Source organism: Microchirus variegatus (genome assembly GCF_963457635.1).
Source record: "Microchirus variegatus genome assembly, chromosome: 5".
In the NCBI taxonomy this organism is placed as follows: domain Eukaryota; kingdom Metazoa; phylum Chordata; class Actinopteri; order Pleuronectiformes; family Soleidae; genus Microchirus; species Microchirus variegatus.
In genome coordinates, this window is record NC_139806.1 from 18,017,075 (window position 1) to 18,042,121 (window position 25,047).

The window sequence follows — 25,047 nt, forward strand, 5'->3', positions numbered from 1 at the left end:
AATAAACCTTCTTCAAAGAGATGGATTAGGGCAGCTGCCAATACACAGGGTGTGTGCATTTGCCATTGCATATTTGAATCAATACATGTCAAGTTCCACTTGAAACGCAATTAGTTCCTGCTAAGAGAATAATATGACAAAAAATACACAGAGGGAGGATTAAAGAGGAGCTCAATGTTCCTCTCAAAAGCTTTTATATCTAACACATATTCAATTTTACACACGCATGACAGCTTGTTATGTGCTCCTTCAGTCAAAGAAACCAAACAGGGGGGAAAGCATACATTTGTATGAATTTACAAAATGCTGTCTTGATGTGTCAACCAAGCTCATCCATTGTGTGGGTTCCTAGGGCTGTGGGACGACAACAGAAATGACGAATGCGTCTCACCGCTAACCTACTTTGACCTTCTTGACCCTCCCCCCCACACACATAGTTAAAGCTCAAAGAAATCAACTGTGTAGAACAGAGAAACGTGGAGGAGGCAGGTTTGTATATGGGTGGATGGAAATGTAACATCCATCTGTGCAAACAAATAATTGAAACATTTCAAATTGATACTTTTATCTAGACCTTGAGAACTTGAGGTGTTTATCTGATTGGATGGGAAGCTAGAATGTTGTTTGACATGTATTTTGTGCACAATACAGAGCGCTAGTTGATCCTGTTACTGGGATTTTAAAAAATATGTAATGTTTTTGTCTTTATATGCAGAAGGTCAACCTCTAAGGTTTAATGTGGCATCAGTATGCAAGAGAGACACATCTTTCTATTAGGGCTGTTGACGTCCATATGCATGACTACTTTTTACATTTCTGAGCAGAAGTAATTTAACACAATCCAAGCTTACAAATTGGCATGCTACACGGGCGTCTCGCCCTCACATGTGAGCAGCATTAAAACTACACTAACTAGTTGATAAAACACAGTTGCTACAATACGCCTGTCCACTGAAAAATATGTAAAACATGTAAAACACATTACTGTCCCTGCAGTGTAAATCAAAATACAATATCAGGTGCTGACAATTAGTTCTGGCATGAGTCGAGCACAAGGAAGTGTTTCCTCTCACATGCATGATGTGTGTTGAGGGAACAGTAGAGCGTGGCCTTTTGGGGGAGCCTGGTGTGTGACTGGACTCCATGAGAGGAGAGGAGAGCCCCTCTTACCCCCATGTAATCAGCTGAACTCAGAGGGTTCAGAGAAGGATCTATGCAGCTGTGCTTTATTACAGACACAATGAGTCCCAGATCAGGGGAAACTGGAAGGAAGGAGGGAGGTAGTAGAGGATCATAAGGAGGGAGGAAGGGTGGAGGGGATTGAAAATGACTCCAAACACATCTGTCCCCAGTTTGTCTGCAGTATAACACCAAACCACAAGCTTGCCCATGTACAAATAACTCTCTGCTTGGAAAGGCCACCTGTGGAAATGTTTCCAGACCTTGGGTTTTTAACGCAAGAACTCGTGGGAATATGTTGTCGCCTCGCAGTGATAGCACTGTTTGCCCGGGTCGTACTAACATCGACAGTGGTAGCACAAACAAGTAGGTGGCACAAACATGTGAATCACTGTAGACAGCTTCTGGTGCTTTTGTGCACTCTCTGTATGTATTTAAAGGAAACAGCCTGTGGTGTTGTATCATGATCCTTAGTTGTGTAGTCAATGAAATGTTGTTCTGTTTTGTTTTGCTGCTCATTTCTTTTGAATTTCACAAAAACAACCTGCTGTATAAGGCAATTGTTGCCCAATTACACAATGCTTTCAGACTAGGCCTTGACAGTGCATCTACACAGTTGTGAAGTGGGCTTTTAAGCTTAAAAAAGCACGATGGATTCACCTGAATGTCCTAAACAAACCCAGAGAAGGAGAAAACCAACAAGTTGGTGAAATGTGAGGCGCTATGTTTGGTTTGTGATGCCTGCTCATTCTGCTTCACTGGATCTTCTCAGGCAAACAAAAATTGTGGGTTTAAGTGCATTATGCCAACGGAAGCAGAAAGACATTCTACTGCCACTAAAACTCACTGAAAAGCCTTCCTATCCCCCTTAGTAACATTTGCATATAGAGTATGGAGTGATTAAACATCAAACCACACTGTTGCACCTTAAACCACCACCCAATTCCTGATGTGCCGCCCTGTTTGCCTTGCTTCATTCTGTCATGTGAAGAGGAAGAGTCCTTACACAATTCAGAATTCAAACCCCAATTAGATCCTTACCTTCTCACACTGCTGAGATGATTGGCCCTTGTTGTTGCTTGCATACAGAACAAGATAAAACAACAAAAAAAACTAGTTTTAATGAACAAAAATTTGATTTTTTTTAAGGACATCTGTCTACTTTTTCATTACTGGAAAATAGTTGGGCAAAGTTGGAGACAAAATACCATCTGGCACATGATCCAGCAGTGGTGCTTTGTTGGAAATAGTTAGAGGATTAAATTGTTCCAGGTGGGGTTCTATTTTCCTTAAAACTCCTCTGCTAAGCCTGCAGGTATACGAATAGCGATTCCCAAGACTGGAATTGATACTATTTTTTAAAGTGCATGAACAGACCAACAGGAATGATGATGACTGCATCACTTGGTCTGTGGCTGGTTTTATTACTTCTCATCTAAAGCCTGTTCTCTCCACTCAACCACATGCCCCTGAATCACTGGAGTGGGCACAGGAATTATTATTATTATTTGTTTTTACTGGCTTAATCTCATTACATTCATTGACCATAAAACTCTGCTAAAAGTAACCTTGTTTGTTATTTAATGTGTTATAACAAAGACTGTCTGCTCAGACAAGCAGTCAATAATAATAATTATTATTATTATAAAAACAATATACAACAACAATATAATAATCAAAATGGCAATTGTTGTTCCTATCTTCAGTGGTCAGGGGAAGGCTCAGCTGCTTAATAACCATTATGATCTCTTCCACTACCCTATTTTCTCCAGGACCACACGGGACAGATGTGGCAATATACATGGACACTCAAGATGTACAGCTTAATAACTCACATTATATGAATTCAATAACATGTCTATAGCCCTACACGGTTGTTGATGGTAGCAGTAAAACAAACTTTAATATCCCAGTGTGTTAGAAGTGTTAATGATCAGTGGTGAGGGCAGTTCAGCTGTAACTCACTGTCCTTGGCCACTTCCCGTCCACTGCACACTGTAATTCTCATGCTAACACGGTACACGAGTGTCAAAGTGATGTCCCTCAAAAAATAGGCAGACGCAGCATCCGTAAATAACATCCCGCTAACGTGTTTACAGGCTGTGACATCAGCACTGAACTTGCAAAGCCCTTTTGTAACTTACCACAATGTATAATTCACCGGGCCTCATTGTTACCTCAGAAAAGCGTGACTCATTTGAAGGTCATTCGTGAGCATCTGATTTGGCATCCGAGGGCAAATAATTAGTCAGCAGAGGTAAGGCTTTGGCAGGGCTTACGGGCACAGCAAAAATATGGCAATCATGGCATAGCATGAGGTCACAGACTTTCTGGCCAGCTGTGCGTGTTCATGCTGTGGTGTTTTGAGCCTTGTTCAGCATATGGTTTGAATCAAGAACATCAGAGTTGTAAAAACAAGCGATGGCCCCAGTGCATTTGCAAATACTGGATTAATTTAAAAACACTGAGCGATGCATCACAAAATGCCTCTTGACATGTAAAAATGCTGACACAATGGCCACATACTTTAAAAGTACAATTCTTAAAAGAAATACAGCTCAACCCAAGTGTTTTAAATTAAACTTCTACTTTTAAATATGCTTCTAGAGTATACATACAGATACTTTTGTTATACGTCTAAAATGCAAAAATTTAAAAAACATTAAAGTGTCCGCCTGCAAGCTTTGTACGGATTATTTTACGCAACTACTGATTACCTCCTGCATATCCGTGGTTTGACACACATTAACCAGCTGCTGCCAACAACACCAAAAGGTAAAGATTATTTATATCTTAAAGGACTTGAAGGCCACCATGTCTTTCAAATGCATTACTCCATTCTGAAGTGCATCTCTGTATTGAAGAATCAACATAAAAGCAGGGGAGAAGGGGATGGAAAAAAGATAAAACAGAATACTGAGAGCCATGAAGTCCAGCTGTGAAACTTCCATTAGTTAAGTGTCAGAGAGGCTTCTGTTACGCTCATTAACCCTGTACACAAAAGGCCATGCAAGACAGGTTTTCAGTTTCTGGTGAACACAAACAACAAAACGCTAAATAAATGTGAACTTGCGTTTCCCGGGAGAGCAATAAAACGTGAAGGACCAGTGATAGGAAAGTACTGTGTGTCTAAGTATAGTGGTGTTGTACAATAACTCGATAACATTCAACAGTACATCGACATGACTATATGTATATGACAAATGTTTAATTTATATATAGATATAATGTTTATGCACTGCTTGAGACACAACATATTTGTTGGTAAATGTTTTGCCTCAGATATGTGAAAAACTTTAAAAGGGTTTGTTGTTTTCTGTGCACATTAAACTGGTTTCATCAAATTTTGACTTGGAACCAAAACTAGTCTATTAATTTTATTGCGATAATTATTAATAATTATAACTAATTTAACTTATTTAAATCACAACAATGTGTTTGTACAAACTACACTTTAGAGTATGTCGTTGCTTCTATAAATTGGGGAAATGATGAGTTCACATCCTACCAAATACCATACCACGTTCCTACCAAATCTGGTAAAATCCAGAATGTTGACACGGTTCAGAAAACCAATGTTAAACCGATTCACACAACAAAGGAACCCGGCATTATCCCAGATTGATTCTTTGGTGTGAAAGGTAACACTTCTAAGAGCAGAAATGGTCAAATGATACACGGAGGTACAGTCTGGGAAAGGGCGTTGTCCATGAACCTCAGCGTGTTGCTCCATCTTGTGTTACACATCCCCCCATCCTTTGTGCACAGGGACAATAACAGCGTTCGGGAGGGAGAGGGTGGGATCTGGTTACCTTCCCAACCACTGCCATAACAACGCATGGAAGAAGCTCAGTTAAAAGACAACAGGTCCATCTTCCTATATTTCTTGCCATGCTGCACAGATGCCTCAGGACAGTGACTATTCACCAGTAAACACAAACACACAGGGGAAAGAAGACGCGGCAGCATTACAAAAACAATGGAACTGTTGCATGTTAACAATTAGTCGATTTTACAACTAAAATGTCACATTGACCAGGACCACTTTATTGCACTAAAACTCACAAAAATCTATCGGTGTGTGTGTGTGTAGTAAAATAATTATATCATCCCTCTCTTTTTTGCACTCATTTACATAATGTAGGCGTAGAAGGGTCAAAGAGCATCCCCATCACAAATCCCTCAGAGTGAGAACAGACAATGGGTAGGAGCTGAATGCTTTTAGCCTAGCGGCAAACAACAGTGTGGCTCCTCCCTTGCTGCCGCGTTCCTCCATCCCCGTGGCCCGCACCTCTACTACATCCCGTTATTCACCGAGTTTTTCAAGTATCTCACTGCCTTGTAACCTGAAGCGGTCTGTTGCATATCAGTTTTCGACTGTTTTTCGACTGCGGGGAGAGCTGTGGAGGAGGAAAGAGCGAACACAATAAGGCAGGCAGAAAACTAGCTAACAAAAGAGAAAGGGGAGGGGTAACAAAAAAAAAAAAAGCTCTACTGGTAGCTGTTTTATTGTATCCAGGTCTACGTGGGGCTTCTTTCAGCTGTCACATTAAAAGACCCATCCATCAGAAACAGAGCTCGGTGTTGTCCCTACAGACTGGCAGAGAGGGGACACTTTCCACTGCACTGGCCAACACTCCTAAACCCAGTTAGTGTAAATAACATGTCCTTTGGCACTCATTACGACCAGAATACAAACAAGGCCATAACATTTCATGAAAACGAAAAACAATAGGAAATTAAAGACATTGCGGGAGGGGTGATTATTGTACGCTCACAAAGTGCAGCTAAGCAGAGAGTTTTACCCTGGAAAACATTCAGAGGGCATATTATCTCAAGATGTGTAGTTCTCATAAAATGCATTCAGCGCTAATAGGAGAGCGTGGCATTATGAGGGCATTAAATTGAATTCCTTTCCTGAAACCTCAAAGAGGGCTATTGTGCTGGAAGCCCGGCGATTAAGTATGCAGACTTCTGTCAGAAAAATAACGTATCTGCAGTGTAACAGAGTATCTGCAGCGAGGACGCTGGCAGATATTGTGTTACATTCTGAGCTAGCAGATTTGTGCAGGAAGGGGATAACATGACAGCTGTAGCGACCCAGGATACCAAGAGGACCTGGAAGCACAAACATTTGCTTTTCTGCCTCACTGGAATTCACATTAGGAGGTCATTGGCATTACAGAAACACCCCCCACACACACACACACCCACACATACACACATATTGCTCAATGGCAGCTGTGCACGGGCATTTACAGCCCAACACAAACAAGAGATAGGGTGTTCAGAGACGGGTGAGCGCTGCGATACCGTTACAGTATGGCACCGACACATTCACATACCATTTCATGACAACCAGTTTCATAAAAGCAAATTACACGTTTGTGTATATTTACTAAAAGACATTGGGTTGGAGATGAGAATAAGATGAGGCAAGCGGTAACATGAGAAACCCCATTTGTATCATAAATCAATCGAGACAACATCACCAGGGTCATGTGATCTGACCAAATACTGAAATGTTTGATGTTGTCCTTGCATATGTCCCACTCAATCAGGCTAAGGTCCACTGCTAGAGTAGACCAGGGGGAGGCCAGCTTTTAAGATCAATGTAACATATGGAACACACCAAATAGAGAGGGAGTGGCGCCCAAGGGTTAGATTTAAACATGGACAGACAGCTGGTGCCGTGCGCTATGGCAGCAGAGAATTCATACAAAATCTCATTCCGTTTTTTTTACAACTGTGGAATTCTGGGCACATTATGGAGCTTCTCTGGTAAGAACATTAAAGGTTATTTTTATAGGTCTATTAGTAGAGAGCAGGTCGCTGTAATAATGGGCAATGTCCAGTCCATGCTTTCCCTCATGTTCACTACATGCTGCCTCGAAGCCTGCATTTGACCCTCAGCCACATCGGGGACATCTGGCCCTTCCATCTAGAAGCATGGCCCTTAATGGACAATTACAAAGTCCAGGGTCTGGGAATATGCTTCAATTTGTAGTTCCTATGGATCCAAACCCAGAATCCACTGTCTATCATGGCCACATTAGGTTATGTGAGACAGGAGGTCCATGAGACCTAATAAGTCTTATCCCTTCCTGAGAATGGCCATTAAACTCATACGTACCATGCCAGCCCAGCCATCAGTTCCCAGTCTAGTAAATTAAACAAATGAATGGCATCCTCAGTATTACAATTAAAGCATAGAATAACATGCAACTATGAAGCTTGTTAAAGCTACATAGTTACACTCCAAGCACAGCGGGAAAACTCAATTATACATTATTTATAAGGCAGATATTAAATATCTTGTTGCACCCTTTCAATCTCAGGTTCATATTAAGTCCAGCTATATACCTGTAACTGAGTGTCTCATATAGGGAGGACAAGAGGGACACAGGTTACAACCAAATCAATTTCGTTGCCCCTGACAACCCATGGCTTTTGCCAAGTCGAGCCTCCTTTAAGTTCCTGTGTCGTTCATTTCACTCTTCCTCCCCCCCTTTTTTCAGTTGGGGGTATCCTGCTTTTATTAAGTCCCCACCCCTGTTCGTAACAAACCCAACCACATCATCCATGCCAAATCCATTGTTGACGGCCTGAGGAAGTCAACGAGGCCAATAGATTCTATGCTTTCACTGTGCAACTCCAGAGGGAGGGAAGGCAAACCTGGCCAAAACTATCGTGGACCACTCAAAACATCCTTTTTTTTCCATCTCAGGAAAGAAAAATACAACCAACAATTTAACTGCTATTTCTTTTCAGTTGGGTGTGAGAGAGATGTTCCAATAAATAATTTTTTTCGTTTTTGTCCTGTTAAGCAATGTGCAAGTAAATTAAATTTCCTTCCGCTGCTGGAAGAAAAACCTGAGTATTGGAGAGAAAAGAATAAGTGTTGTAAGCTCAGAACCAAGGAACAGAGGAATTTTTCTACAAGCACATGAATCTGCATAGTTTATTAAATTTCATGAGCAAAATTCAAATGCAAGGCAGAGAATGGAGTTATGGAATATGTTATTCCTTCAATTTGTGTGCACAAAAAAAAACATAATCTCCCATTTACAAATATATATCTTAAAGGCACGAATTGTCATTTCTGCCACTAGGGTCTCTCAATCAAAACAATAACAAAGGATCTAATATGAAGACGTTGTGACCCATTAGCGACAAATACACACAATAATAGAAGAAAAAAAACAACACACTGGCTAACTGTTTCATATGGGGTTTGTCTGGGAAATAGTTACATAGATGGTAAAGCAGATCACGTAATTGAAAGGTGACCATGAAGAAATGGTCTGTTTCCTTGAATAGAAATACAGATTTATATGAATTGGAAATATATTCTTATGTAATGTTAGAACACAACTCAACAAAATATATCCAAATTGTCTAGTCATTTTCAAACATTTAAAGGCTGAACTGTGACATAATAAGTACATTGTGTTTATATTGAGTGTGTGTGTACCCTGTCTTTGTCCAGCTTTGTTTTTTCACTTGTCATCACCTTTCACCCTCCTGTCCAGAGACGCAGGTGTGAGGAGACCAATGTGTGACCTGATGAAAGACACACTGCCAAGTGCAGTGTCTAACAGTCATTTCCCCTCACTGATGGGCCATTCTTTATTTAGCATAGCCTAAGGAGGTGTGCTAAGCCATCACGCAGACCAACACACATACCGGCATTGACACTAAAAATAAGCTATTACACCAGCTCAGCCCGCAAGTCACACATTAACCACAGAATCCCCTGTCTGATATGATAGTGACTCTTGGACTTCAACACAAAATGCCAAAAATAGGAGAAGGGAAAACAACACTTAACGTAGCATCAAAGGTGAAACTATGAATCACCACCTGTACACTGCTGCTCACCCAGTGGCTGTAACACTGGAAATTATAATGAACACCAACAATGCAAGCTGCTGTCTCCTGGGTCTCTGTACAGCAGGCACAACATAGAATCATAAATGAGAGACTTTGACTGAAAACACATAGTGTAAAAAAAAAAAAAAAAAAAAAAGGAGGTGAAGGATGAGCAGTAGAAGAGGCAATGAATTTAGAGGTTGAGGGATTTTCGATATGACAGGGGCTAGTTATTTGCTGGCAGCAGCAAGCTCTTTACCAACAAAGGGCCTTTCATATTTCCTGTGAACAGAGACAGAGACTCCCATTAATCCCAGAGGGAGGGCTCATCTCAGGCTTCTCCTCTACACATAAATTACTCTTCTTATGCCCTTCCTCCCATTACTGCTTAGTGTTTACAGCATAAAGAGTAAAAGAAGAAAGTAGATGAGCCAGCCACACATCTTTAATGTGTTGGGCAGCTCTTTAAAACTGTTATGGCGGTGCTAACTCATAACACATGTGCCAACATTTGTTTTTGCTCCAAGCCAGAGTGAGGAAGCTGTGGCTACTTCACTATGTCCCTCCACTCATTCTGGCTCTCTGTCTCATTTCTGTCCGTCTTCCTCATATGGGAGGAGTGGAAACGCTCTGCTCAGCTGTCACACTTTGGACCAGATTAAACTACTGAGACAGGTAGAGAACATGCCAATCCACACTTATCCAGCACAGACCGGAGTTCAACAGTGGTGCACAGCTGCCTGTGTGCACGTGCACAGAACCCTCGGTGGTCTGTAGAAAGGCATGATAAGCGGCAAAGGAAACATTGTCTTGCCTGTGTGGCACACGGAGAATGGATTCCTGTGAAGTGGATGGAGAGAGAGGAAGAGTGATAGGAATGGAAATGGAGAGAGGATAAGAGAGGAGTGGAATTTAAAAAAAAAAAAAGAGAGAGAAAGAAAAACTCCCACTTATGCATGTGCCCCAGTGTCTGGGCCGCCTTATTTCAAACGGACACAAATCAATGTTGGTGCGATTGCATTTTCCAAGCACATAGCAGACAAACCAATAAATGAAAGCCTTGGATCACAGCATAGACTGAGGAGATGCCAGACACTGTACAGTACAGACTGTGGCCAAGTTTCAGAGAGTGCTGTTTCAGCTGTCAGCACGGTCCAACACCTACTGCTGTGCACGCACACGCACACACACAAACACAAACACACGTTCACTCGGTATGTTAACATGACAGTAGAAAAAACAAATAAGTGTGTTAGTGTGACTAAAACCTGCCTTTTCAAATACATCTCAACATGTTGGTCTGAAAGAAACTAAATTGAATTTCTCAAAACTGTGCTATCATACCAGAATGGTGCAATTGCTAGTAAAGCGTCTGCTTCATGTATACCGTAAGTCAGACCAGAGTTGGACTCAAGCTGGCCTTGGCGCCGCCCCCTGCTAATGCCCGAAAGTAACAGTAGAAGCCAGAACACAGAAGATTAAGACAACAGTGATAAAAACATGGCACAATTCAAGCCGGTGGGGGGTTGGGTTGGTAGTTTGTCTACCACGGCTCCACTGTTCTCTCTAAGAATGTGCTGATTAAAGTGTAGTATAGTATGGTATGAAATAGTGGTTCATTTCGAACTCTAATCTAAATGCACAACTTACAACAAACCAATTTAGATGACAACACTCTGTGACTTTCTTGGCTTTCAAATAAAGGGAAAACAAATATCAATTTATACAGCATTAAAGCTCATGAATAAATATTCTCTCGCAATCAACTACCTAATATATCAACAGATTTCAAAGAACAATGAGTGCCAGTGTTGCCCACTATAGGTCACTGTGAACAGCCTAGTAAATCCAGAACAAAGCCTCATTTGTGTCTTTTGAATGCAGCTCTCCTAGACAACGCATTCTTGGTAGGACAGAGGGGAAACATTCACGCTGGTTCACCACAGTTGTTTTTCCCCTTTTTATCCAACACAATCCTGTTAGAAAGACAAGGTGTGCGTGTGTGGGGGGAAGGCTGCTTAAAACAAACACTAAATACTGAAGTAATAATGTCATGTCAGCCTAATGGTTTATGTTACTGGAACGACAACCACTGCATTCTTTGTAGGACTGTTCTCAGTTGAGGAACTTCTTTGATCACTGCCCAGAGGATCTTTTTTTTTTTTTTTTTTTTTTTACAGCAGGCGTCTTTTAAGATGTTTCTTCAACATTACATCCATAATATGTCCAAGTACTCATTCGCCATTAGAACTGATGACTGGTGGACTAAGGGGGCACCCATGATGTTAATTGTTAACCTAAAAGCTTAATGTTTTAATAAATCAGGGAATTAGCACAAAGCCTACAACACAAGTAATCACAGCAATATTAAGACAAAAACATGTTTCTACTGGATTTATGATGTGTTATTTCAGCCTGAGTTGATTGCTCAAACAACCAAACATGGGATTTCATCCTTCACAATGCCATGAACTTACGGAGATTTCATATTTTGTAACTTCAAAGTGCCCAGTGCAAGAGAATAAAATAACACTCGATGGGAGCAACTCTGATGGGAAAGGTGGCGTCTGGGTTGAAAATGTGAGGATGTTACAGCTCATCTCTCTATGAGTAACTGGCATCGTACAAGATAAACGGAGAACTAGCATCTTAAAGAGAAAGGTGAAGAGAAAGTGAGTGTAAAAAAAAAAAAAAAAACAGACCAAAAACAAGCTGCCCAATGCTGCAGATTTTTTTTTTTTTTTTAAAAAAGCACAAAAATTGTTCAGCTTCACTTTACTGTTCCAGTATTCGGTCGTCCTTTTTAAAATCTGAACTGTGGTTGAACTGCAGATTTGGAGCAACAACCATATTTAGCTGCAGTGTGCTTATACACTGAGTGCATGTCTTCTCCTTCAGCTGACACCCACTTGCCCACAGTCCCGGCTCAAGGTAAGCTTTCGCGATATGGAGATATTCAGGTCCAAAATAGCACACTTACATGAGACCATTACCTACAGGCAAAGATGGTGTTGCTGTTTATTTCATTTTATAAATATTGTACATAAATGAGTAGTAACACCTGAGCGAGCAAATAAATCCCCACCACACACAAGAGTGCATTACATTTGCAAACAGCACACTCCGCTGCAAGAAATTCACATGCACTGGTCTTTTTTCTTCTTTTTTTTGTATCTTTTGTGTCCTCTGGCTATAGCATTGCAAATAAACAAAAGCAACACTTAAAAAAATCAATAAGCTCCTCCAAATTAATACTACAGAGGATGGCTGAAGCAGCATCAGTGATTCTGTCTGTATCCCTGCTACATTTAAATGAGGTTAGAACTAAGCCACGTGTCATATTTTAGGTAAAGGTGTGAACATAACAGTGTTCAAATCTCCTATAATCTGGACGTCCTCTAATCACAGAAACACATCTATGGTACTCTGGAGTTCTCTGTTTTTATTTATTGCTTATTTCCACTGGGATGTAATTGTGGTCCTATGTACAAACAACAAAGATAAGCTTCTCCCAAGTCAATAAAAATGGCTTTAGATGAACCCCATAAGGGACTGCACATGATTATGAACACAAGTAGCAGGGCTGGAAAAATAACATCATAGCATGTTGATCCAATATAAATGCATGCCTCCCTTGCCTCCCACCAGGTTTTACAGACTGGGATGTCTGAGGGAGGACAGGGCTAAAATAACATTTCTCCAATCTTCTCTATCCGTGGCTCTGTTTCTCTGTAGTCCACCCAGCATTCTTTACATGCTTCACTTTATTCAAAATCATTTTCTGCCTTTCAAGTAAACATACAAGTAAATCATACGCAAAGACACGCAGAGACAACAGAGATGTTTGGTTGAAATAAAACTGCAGTGTCTATCTAGTAGGGCCCGAGGATATGGCCAAAACACTATTACAATAAAATACTCTAAGTAATATCGATACTCTACGTCAATATCAATTACTATTATGATAAAAGTCAGGAAATTGAAGACTTAATTTTTGCTCCATGGCAAAAGATTTGTGAAATATTTCACAAATCTATGGTGCACACGTCAACACAAGATGTGTGCAGTGTGCAAACGATATATATATATATTGAGCCTCAGTTGTACTGATACTTGAAGAACATTATGATATACATTGACATGAGGTATAGTGCTATTGAATTACTGCCTGGCCCTTGTGTATAGAAGTTCAAATTGCATTACCAAATGAAAAAGAATCACGTGGTGATTCTGAATGCAAAATCCTTCATGTGATGACCTCAGTTCAAGATGTGCTGGCTGTAGTGCTTTTTGTGCTCAAAGTTGTTAATCCATTCAGACAGTTAATACACTGTGCCCTGATTTCTCACTGACACATTCACGGTAACTCCTTGCTATATGTGTGTACACCTAACCAGAAGAACACAGTTTGAACTTTAAGGGAAAAAATAATTTAAACAAGAGAAACCCCAAGATTAAAGTTGCTTTGTTTGCCTCCAAGCCCAGCTCATTAATAAGCCCAATTCATTTTCCTCCTGGGTCTGGCTCCCTCTATCACTAGTGACAGGCATGAAAGGTCAATAACCTTGGCTCATGGCCCTCATATGGTTAGCAACGCCATAAATTAATGGTTGAGGCCGTTATTCCAAACTCTTTAAGTCAGCCGAAGGAAGCTTATCTTCTACAAAGGTCATGGTGCTTGAAACACTTAGTGTGAGAGTGAAGGGCTGACATGGGACCTGCATAAGAGCGAGTGTATTGCAGTCAGATGGAATCAGATGCTGCATTTAGACACCTACGTCACGATTGTTAAGAAAACTGACAGTCCAAAAAGACAGGCAGCAGGAGCATTCGATCACATGGTTAACAACTATTGTTACTTGTAATAATTGTTACATCTGGAAGATTATCTTAATTGTGCTTTATGTATTTTGGTTAAAACTCACTAATGGACAGTGTATCACAATGCATCAACTCCGACCTTGATATTTTTGTATTTTCTGAACCATGTGCTTTTGGATCTCATTAATCATCATCATGTGGCCCTATTTTAATAAAAGCAAGCATCACACTTAGCTGGAAAAATTTAGTTTCCTCTTCCTTACAGTCACCATTTCCAATTTATGAGGAAATTAGGTGGGTTTGGCTTCATGCCAGTAATCTTCAGCTAATCCAAAACTAGCAAAGTCATTGTCAAAAAAAAAAGGAATTGGGTTTCAGAGTAGTAAATATTAATACTGGTTTTGAAACCATTAGTTGTGCAGCTCTAATGGCCACCTGCTCACAAGCATATGTAAGCAGATTCTTCTGCTTACATATGCTTGTAGGGTAAAAGGACAGGGTATTGTATTACTTGGAAATCTGACATTAAAAAAAGCTGAGAATGTCTATTTTACATTTGAGAGATGGAAAGAACCTATTGGGATGCTGCTCTAACATCTACTTGATTATTGCAAAAAAACAAGCACATTTTGCATAAAATTATAAATATTGTTGTGAGCTAAGATATATTTTTGGTTCGGCTGACTGATGACATAACTTTTGGATGTCTGGTTTGTCACAACTTGAGGCAGAAAGTACTCTGCAACAACAGAAATTAGAATCAAAGTAATATTCAAACTGTTATGCCATATGCCATAACGTACATGCCATTCGTCTTTGTCTTAGCCAAATCACAGGCCCATATTTCTCCCTAACACACATTTTAATCGCATTCATATCACAGTCAAAATGCTTGAAGGAATTAGCAGATCGTCAGTTTGCTGCAGTCGTTCTAGTCCTCAGTAAGAATCCACCTCCCTCCAGCTCTTGTCCTGCTGAGCATGCAGTGCTACAGGAAATAAAGTGGCAACATGCTGCACGCTCTTTAATGCCTCAGTAAATATCGACAGAGGAAGAGATAAAATAAACTCAGACAACACAGTCTGCAGAGCGATATGTTGCTCACTGCCATATAGTCTGTGTTCAAATGGAGACTAGTAATTGCTGTGGGTCAATCATAATATCCATGTGGTGACTGCAGACACTGGTGTCAGCAAGGCCTGGTGCCAGTAGATCACTTGAGACAAGTAATGTTGTGGGCCACATGGTTATCTGATGAGCCAACACTCTGGGGTATGGGGGTAATTTTACCAATCACCTATCTTTGGCTATAAATAAAAGTAACGACGTTCTTCATTTTGTATTACATGCAAAAGAAAAAAAAATGTAATTCCAGAGCTCCCTGGAATTATACCATCAATCAGCAGTGAGTTATTTATTCACACAGAACACAAGTTAGTGTAAAAAAAAAAAACCTAGTCTTGAGGAAGTATCAAAAAAAACATGCTTCACACAAAACCTCAGACAGCAATCTATCAAAAATATTACTCACAGCCCAAGAACTGAGCGTCACACAGAAACCATGTGGCAATCAAGATGACTGCAAGAAACAACCTCGGCTGCAGAGTAAAGGACTAAATGCTTCAGTTCTGCTCTTGCATTACTCAATTAAGGCACATCAATCATCATGTAGAGCAAAGGGAGCCTCTCTATCTTAAAGCTAGCGTGTGGCGGAGGGGGGAAGGGGGGAAGGGGGGAAGGGACGACAGTGAAGGGGAGCGGTGGAGGTGACGGAGGGCTGAGTAGAAAGGAGGATGCATGGAGAATGTCATGAGATATGACCAGGCAACTCATCAGAGGCTAGTGGCTAGAGAAGAGCTGCTGTGTTGAAATTGAAGCCTCTGTCGAACACAATAGTTGGTGTTGCCCGCAGGAGGTAGACGTCTCCTCCCAGGCAGGATATTGGCCTTTATGAACGCGGTTACAGTATCTGGGTCAATTAACATGTCCCTGCTTCAAATTGCTCTTTTGTTGTCAGAGGAATAATAGTGCGCCAATTCATGTAGTCTCCTGAACGCAGTGTGAGGTTTGAAAATGTGAGTCATTTGTGTCACTTGCATACAGTTAAGTGCCTAACACGGGGGGCTTGTTCTGTTTCTGTTTTCTACATTTGCTCAAACTCTCATTAATATATTCATTGGAGTATTAGCTTCCCTGTTTGACCCTGCACACAAAGACACATTGTCTGCCTGGGGCCTGTCGTTCACGGCGACGTGAGACAGGTAATGCTGCTGCATTTGCATCATGGTAGTCAGTGAATGGCCTCTTGTCTAACAGCAACAAAGCTGAAGTCGAACGTTATTGCCTCACGAACAAAAGCTTCGGGAAAGTAGATGCAAATGGGAGTGGTTTTACTTCACATACCTGCCGATGGAAAATGTGAGGACAAGGCTCTTTCTATTCTCATCTAGCTTGGCATAATGAGAAACATAACCATGGCAAAGAGTCGCACTGGGCTAAATCAAATAAGTGTATTCTGCAAGAAAACAGCTGGCGCAACTATGCAAACAGAAAGAAAGGTTCTTTGTACAGACCGGATCTGTTAAAGAAAGTGTTTGCTCTATACCAAACCAAAAAACAACAACATCAAAATCCACAAATCAGTGCCTGGAAAAGTAAACAATTCATTCCATACTCCTGATGCATTGTTTTGGAAGTGCAAGCTGGCACTTTCTTTTTCAGACTGGTTCTAACATTTCACTTGAGAAAAACAACACTAGCCTAGTTTTATGGAGGCATATATGCAGAAAGCCAGGTCAATACAGCTATTTATACACGGCCTCATTATATAGTGGGGTCATCTGATTCACGTTCTGGGTGTTCTTCACGTTAAATAAAACACATCAGAGGAAGTGTGCCATGCACGGCACAACACAGTGACTACAAATGGTTCCAGTGCCTCGCCGTGTAATGGCCAACTGCAGACAGGGAGGGTTTGTTTTAAAGGGATAAATAGATCTCCGCTGTTTCGACAGTGATTCAGATGGAAGCACACATCAAATTTAAAACCATGGCAATATGACACTGTGAATGGAAGGGCCCAGGTGTGATCTGAAACTGAATAACCTATTAACACCTCCACCCCTTACCTTCACATAACTGCGTGAATACTCAATGTAGTGAAATGTCCTCCTTTCAAATATTTATTCAGACAATAATAGACAATTATATTTTGTTTTACCAAATACAGTTATATGCAACGTTCTAACAGACAAATAATTTAACTACAGATAAAATAACATGGATCTGACAGCTTTGCGTTTGGTTAAATAGTGTTGACAAACACTGTTGGCGGCTTTGGCCTTACAGCCTCGAACAACATCTTTATATCTGTCCATCAACATCACTAGTTGCCTGGGTAGGATAATCTTATTATAGTATATAACAAGGACAAACAGCCTTCACGCACGAACTAGAAAAGGACAACTCAACTACTGCTCAGTGTTAGAAGCCAACAGTTAGGTGCCAATAGCAGAGGGCAGGGCCTACACCTGATAAGCAAGATATGAGCAGAGGTGATGAGAAGCCACCAGGGTAATGTCAGCCGTCTGCAAAACACTTTATCTACATTTAGCCATACAGGCGTAAGCACTTTTCTTCCTCCTTTGGCTTTGTTAAGAACTTCAAGCCTAAAAAAGGTTAGACAAATTAAATATGTTCTATCCCATCATGCTACCCAGCAGTCTCAGGGAGCACGCTCACAAATTTGCCATGAATGAGTGCATTTATTCTAATATGCATACATTATTATTATTTAATTGTTATGATACAGCCTTAGGAGTGCAATGGAGCCATGGTGTGCGAACAAATGGCTCCTAACACTAGCAGTAGAAGTACTTAACTAACTCTGCTGACAATATATCAAGGAAGAAAACTGCATTAAAAAAAGTTACCTTCCAAAATCATAAACCGCCAAGATCCAATCTGTTGTCACAATATGTGGTGGTTATCTAGGCCATGGCGCTCCCAGGAAGGGAAAAAAATCAGTCAGTGATGGGAGATGAAAACAAATTTATGCAGGCTGAAACAATAAAGAATAAAACAAATCCAAGCCCAACCCACCACTGATGCTTTAGCAGAGAATTGGAGCGCAGCCTTCATTACAACATATTGATCACTGCAAACAAAGACCCTGGATTCATTGATCCAACTCAGGGGGAAAAAACGGTGGGGGTGGGATTAAGGACTGCTCTTATGAACATACTTACAATAAAGACACAGTCTTGTCTTAAAATAAAGAAGGGAAGCTTAAGATTGAACCCCACCATAATCAGATGGTGGTCATGGGGTTGCTCTTGATGTCCCACAATGAAAAAGAGAATGGGTAAAATGTGCAAGCCCCTATACTCATAAAAAGGAAAACTCGCACAGCGTATCATGTTGCTCTTCATATTTTTTCGTCGACTGCATGATGGTTCCTGTGTGCTCATGGATCTCATCTTGAGCAGGGATTTGAATATTAAGAAAGTCATGTTTGACTATTGAATAATTCAGCACTGGCACATCAGTGCAGACCTCATATACCTCAAACACAAAGATCTCCACAGCAGACACTCTTCTTTTTTTGACATTGTGGGCTTCGGCAAATACTCCCTTTCAAGCTATTTCCCTGAGTTGTCACTGAATATTTCAATAAACAACAGAGCTATATAAAAATGAAATTCTGTTCCACAGATAATCTCTTACGGTCCTTGGTCCATACCACAAGGGCCTCAAAGGACACTTATTATTCATTAGGTGCTGGAGGAAAAACATAAAGACACACTGTCTGCAGACTACCTAAAGACCAGGATCTGTTAAATTTGGCATTGTCTGTTTCTTCGTGTGATAAATAATTGACCCCATAGGTCAAAACAACATGAGGTATGGGTGCCATGTATTTGTGGCCTCCCTGGTGATGGGTCAGGACCTCTTAGGCTGGTGTTCCATTCATCTACACCTCTGCAGGAAACCCCCACTCGTTCCATTCCCAATCTGTGAGCAGGAAAGGGGATTGAGTATGCTCCTAAGCACTTGGCCCAGTTTACAGGAGAGGGTCGAGCAGGGTCATGTCTCACCAAACACTGGGGCCCCTTAAACACATATGAGTGGCCCCAGCTGTACCCTGGGCCATCAGAATCTTAACAGAGCGCAGAGAACCAGAACAACATAAAATGGGTTCAGTCAGCAAAAAGTTTTGGGTTTCAAGGATATGTTTTTCTTGTTAAAGGGAGAAATGTGGTTTGTTTAAGAGGTTTGCCTTAAACAAACAGAGCAAAGTGAAGCAATTATTCCTAATGATAGATTAACAGAAAATTTGCAGCTTTAGCCTTTAGTGAGCCTTCAAGTTGGTGTTCCACCGTGTTATTAAACTGTACCAACACGTCACTCAGTACCATGCACAGTTAAATAGGGCTACGTTACCAGCTTGATTACACCATTTATTTGGACTACTGTCTTTGACCCAGTATACAAGCACAAGAAGGAAAATTGATGTATTAAAGAAAGCCTTTCTACCTCTGCTACACTAGGTGGCAATATGCCCCTGTTTCAGCTTGTTAATATTAGGCATGTTTTGGTTGACCTATGACATCACACACACAAACTACTTGAGCTGGCAGGTAGTTGGCAGCATGTCGAGTACAATAACAAATTCCAAAAAAGCATTATCTAGGTGTGTTAGTCTGATATTGTGAAATCAGATTTCATACAATATCAGTCGGACTAACATGTTTACCTGTATTTTCATTATTTATTATAATTTTTTTCTAACATCGTGTAAATTGACTGTATAAAGATCCTTGTACCCTCTTGACACATTCAAACATTCAAAGCACTTGAACCAAGGCTAAAGTTAATATAAACACACATCTCTTTCATCAGCACAGTTCGCATATTTGTCAGGAAGAGAAGTAAAGCACAAGGCTGAGGGGTGGACGAAAGGAAAAATGAAGGAAGAAAAGATGGTTAGGGGAGGGATGGAAGCACAACAGCATAAGAGGTGGTATTAAGCTCAATTAGGTTTTTGGGCTTTTCATTAACCCAGTTTTAGTGAGGGGAAACCTCTGCTGAATAATGCTACAACTGACTCACTTTGCGACACTGCTTTAAAGGCCTCATCTGGAAAGAAAGAAAGAAAAAAAAACACAATGTGTGTCAGCTCTCTAAAGCCACCGGAATTCCATTAGACACCCAGGGGCAAACCACCCGCAGCGGCAGCCTACCTGAAATTAAATGCAATTTAGTAAAACAAGTGACTTTATCGAGTAGCCAAACAAGATAAGGGGGAAAACAGGACCGATGTTTAAAGAGTCCTTTCATCTGTGCAAAGGTCTGATGATAAATACTGATGTTTGGTTGTTTCAATCGGTATCAACCCAAACAAATACCGCAAGCCTAAAAGCAAGGTCATGTGGACCTGAGAGTTTTGAGAGTGTCTTAACTCCTTGACTAGATGTGGTTTGGCAACTGCAGACAATGAGTGTAACCTCATTGTAATGGATCATTGGAGAGTTCTCATAGAACAATAATTGTCCTTCCTCGCTTTTCTCTGAGCTGCTCTGAAAAGTGTCTTTGAAGAAATGCATTTTAAAACAATCGATAGCAAATCAATGAGGCATCACTTGGTCAGCCGACAGTTAAAAGTCCAGTTTACGCCCCAAGGATGTGATTAAATCTTAAAATCAAATGACAATGTTCACTGTTAACAATTAACATGGCCCCAATTGGCATCATGTAATCCACATGATGTCTTTACATTAGCAAATACAATGTCAACTGTTTACATGAGCACTATCACCATTTCCAGGCTCTTTACAAGCCTCAGGATGTGTATTCTTGTAATCAATAGGAAGGAAGAGACTGCAATTAGATGGGACAAAGACGTGTAACGACTCACTACCACTGCATCTCATGTCCATCTGGGGGTCAAGCAATACAATATATGCAAGGAAGTCACATTATGGACACTAAACACCAGTAAGATCTACAGACAACTACTCAATGCTCACCAATAACTTGTTTTTTTAAATTTATGCAAACCGCAAATAGCAAAGCCTAAATGTTCTGCACCATTATACTCAGACTTTCAGGTATGTTAATTAAAAAAACAATAGCCTTTCGTTCAATTTAAAGGGAAGTTTAAGGAACAATTAACAGTGTTAATGGAATACCAGGAAGCGTAAAGTATTAGCCCGCTACATGCTGACAAAGCCTTCTGCTCCAAGTCAAAACCAATATTCTTAACTGGCACGGTGAAAGCAAAGTTGAAAAACTTCGGCCTTTCCCTCCACAATGTGGGGGCTTTGTCTTTCAAAACATGCCACAGGATCTTTTCATTAGAGAATGCAGTTTCATTAACATCGTCCCACACTGCTGAGCCCGGCTGCATTACAATGACACAGGAGTGCCCCTCTGTGTCAAGGAAATCTCCACAGAGCAACAGCTCACTGGGGGAGGGGATGGCAGAGAAAAGAAGACAGGGGATAGTGCAGGAGGAGGGGGGGCAAACAAAAGGGAACCTGATTACCCCCGATCACAGCTCATCCACAAGCCAACAGAGGGAAATCCATCACCTGCAGGATCAAACAGAAACTTGTGCACAAGGTAAAGCCCAGTGAAAGCTGTACCCACCCATTTGAGCCACTCTCTTCCCTCTCTCCTTTCCTATCTCGTCATTGCTACTTCCCGCACTACCTCTCTGACTCACACCAACACCGGTGTGCAAGTTTTAGGCACACACCGTGAAATCCAACACAAGTGAGAATGCTTTCTGGTCCAAATGACCTCAAGGCTCGAACCTCTTTAATAGCACCATGGTGATATATTCCAGTTTTTATTACCGTATGTAGGCAACGCATGCCATTCCAAGGTAGCTGCATCTTTATTTTGCCAATAGTAAACTCCAGTGTTGGTCATGTCTGTTGTGATGTCAAGGACTACTGCAAAAGATCATTATTTTTCACTTTCTTGTTTGCACCAGGTTAAACTGAATGTCACTCAAAAAAAAATCCCCACAGTCAGGTTTTTGGCAGAAAGTCTATTGCTATAACAAACCTTTTGAAAGTTGTTGTTATTACTGCCTTTGGCTGGACTTTGCAGTGCAATACTGCAAGTTTGCAGATTATTATACGAGTCTCGCAGGAATCTTTACACATAAAAAGTCTAATTACAAGTAATGAGTGCAAATATTTACTACATGGTTCCAATCGGTACTGAAGTGATAGTATAGTTGGGGCAAGACGAATGCATAATTATGACACATGGAAATGTTAAAACATAAATTCAGTCACATTATAGACATTGAAAGTTTCCTAGCTAGGTTATTTGCTCATTTGCATAATATTTAAATCTGTGTGTAACAGAGTTTTATTCATCACAACGAGAAGTGTCACCTCTGCAATAAACAAATGTTTTTTTTCCCTGCTTTTAATGACAGCAGTTGACATTCATCTCAACAAAATGCAAATCCCAAGAAACTGACATTTTTGTCTGTGTGTGCTTTTAAAAAAAAAAGACTGTAAAAAAAAACAGCATGTAGGCAAACTGGGTAAGAGTGTGATATAAATTTGAACCACATTGTAGCTGGTTTACAAGGCAAACTACATGACTTGCCATGCCACACAACTACACCGAAGCTAATTGTTTAAATATGTCAGGCTTGTTCTGATCATCCCCTGTAATGTAACACGCAGGCAAGCGCACACAACTGACTCACACGCCGACACATACACACAGTCAATCAAACACAGACATAACAAGAATCCACCACAGAAACTGCACAGGGAATATTCCCCACTCACCGTTGAAAAGGGGCTGTCCTTTCTCTGTGATATCTGGCACCACAACCTTGTACACATCTTCAGAGAAGCCTGGCCTGCATGGTGCGGTGCCCCTGCCCTCTGCAATCTGTAATGGTTGGGGAGGGGGGAAGACAGAAAGAGAGGGGTGGGGGGTCAACAATGAGTCATAAATCAACCTTCAAAAATGCACTCTGTTGCCTCTAAAAACCTCTTCGTCACGTTCTTAAGTCCCCGCAGTTGTACAAAAGCATCTGTTGTTTTTATAGCAGGGACTGCAATTAGGATAATGAGGCCAAAAGGGTTAAGCATTAGCCAAAAAGCATGGCTAGGCAAGAACAAGCTCCATTTGTCCCCCCGGAGGGGCCCAGGAACAGGGAAGGGTTATAACCAATGTTTCTGCCGTTGGCCCCCTCTGATGGACAAACACACCAGATACTCTGGACAAACACCCCCACTTTGAAGAGCAGGAACAAGGGAATAAAAAGTCATCGCTAACGATCCACTGTTGTGGGAAAAAACACCTATGTGTGATCGTCTGAATAAACAAAAAGAAAACAATTGCAGACGTCTAAAGAAACTGCAGGGCCACGACTGTGATCAATGTAATGCTTTTTAGTGCCTCATTTTTAAAACGGAAAACTCTCACTGAGTGTCAACACAAAAGATGTATGGAATAAAGGGGGATGCCGGGGAAGAAAAGGGAATGTGTAAATGACTGGGGCTGGTGTTTCTGTAAAGCAACAGTCGTGCAAGAAAGAAAGGAAGAACAGACGAGAGCATAACTGATGCATAACTCTGACGTACAACAATATCCAAATTTGCTCCATCACACAACATCAGCATTGATTCAGCCTCTGGCTGGGCCCTGTTTCTTTACATGCACTTGCAGAAGAATGTAAAACAAGGAGGAGTCCAGCTGAAAAAGAGCATTGTGGCACACTTGCCATTCTAAATCATGGACATTTAAATGGAAAAATGCATATAGGGAATGGAAGACTAGGAGGAGGAGGGTATTTTTACAACAATGGCACCAGCCTTTCCAGTATACTGAATAATAGTCTGGTGTAAATTTAATACTACAAACAAAAACCTGTTCCGCCTTTGAGGAACAAACATTCCAGTTGCACCCTAAAACAGCACAATTCCATTTATTGAACTGTTTTTTTGTTGTTGTTGTTGTTGTTGCTTGTAGCTCTGAGCTGTTTGGGGGAAACAGGCTTTCACAAAAGCAGCCACACAAGTCACGAAAAATAAATTGTTTCCAGCAAAGCACTCAGTGAAAAGTTGGACAACAATCATTATCCCATCCCTGCCAGCGTACATGTACTCACATAACCTGTATTTACAGGACGCTGCTTTTACACTGTTGCTACCGTTATTTACCGGTTTGTAATTCTTTTTTTTCTTTTTTTTTAAAACCAAAAAGCCAATTAACTCGCCGGGGACACGCTGCAGCAATCTACATAAATAATAAACCTAAGTGAGAAGCAGGTTAATGTATGTAGGCCTTAATACGAATCTCTGACCTGGTGTGTGGTTAATTTAAACATGCGTAGTTCTTTTCTTTTTTTTAAACCACGCATCTCGTGGGCGTTGAATAAAAGAAGAAGAACCGTTAGCCGGTGACTGAAGCTTATGCGGGACCTACTTTCTCTGTGATTCTGTCTGAGTGTGTGTGTGTTAGCTTTAACACAAAGCGTTGTTTGTTACACGTTACTAAGTGTACGCGGTGTTAAAAAAACATTTCCCCCACAGACGACGAGCGGCTCGTTAAGTGAGCGAACTAGCATCAGCATACAGAGGAACAAGCGAGCCGTGCGAAGTGTCCGGTGTAAACTCCGCTTTACCTGCAGTCCGGCCAAGAGCGCCAGCAGCACGAGCACACCGCTGCCCTCGTGGAGTGGGTACATTGGTGCGCCAAAGACGGATAAATTCCCCACTTCGAATTCCGAGTGGAAAAAAAATATATGAAGGAAAAAGGAGCGAAATATCCCTGTGACTCAAGTGCAGTGGAAAGCGTCCAAAGGCAGCAGCAGCAGCAGTAGGAGCGCAGTGGTGGTGGTGGTGGTGGTGGCAGCTACAGCTCAGCCTCCTCCTCCTCCTCTATCTGTCTATCCAGTTCCAGTCAGCGGCGAGAGAGGGAGAGAATGAGAGAGCACTGCCTGGTACTAAGGTCTGCTGCTGCTGCTGCTGCTGCTGCTCCCTCCTCCCATCCAGTCTGCCCGACACGAAACACACAAAAAAACGAGCTCCGGCCATATATAAAAAAAAAGCGTCTATCTCGCTGTCTCACCCTGCCGGTCACACTGCCAACTTCACATTTCACCGCGCCGACAAGACAAAGCCATGTTCTCTT

At 41.2% G+C, this 25,047-nt stretch overlaps 1 protein-coding gene across 1 annotated transcript in view; it reads right to left on the minus strand.

Moving 5' to 3' along the window:
- The window catches only part of cdh2 (cadherin 2, type 1, N-cadherin (neuronal)), a 57,967-nt gene extending 33,294 nt beyond the window's left edge, over nucleotides 1–24,673 (minus strand). The window contains exons 1-2 of the mRNA XM_083889267.1: nucleotides 24,539–24,673; nucleotides 22,692–22,797 (exon numbers count right to left, since the gene is read on the minus strand). Coding sequence (XP_083745393.1) covers nucleotides 22,692–22,797; nucleotides 24,539–24,601 — 169 coding nt within the window. The 5' untranslated portion in view covers nucleotides 24,602–24,673. The remainder of the gene's footprint in view (nucleotides 1–22,691; nucleotides 22,798–24,538) is intronic.
- Nucleotides 24,674–25,047: the final 374 nt, after the last annotated feature.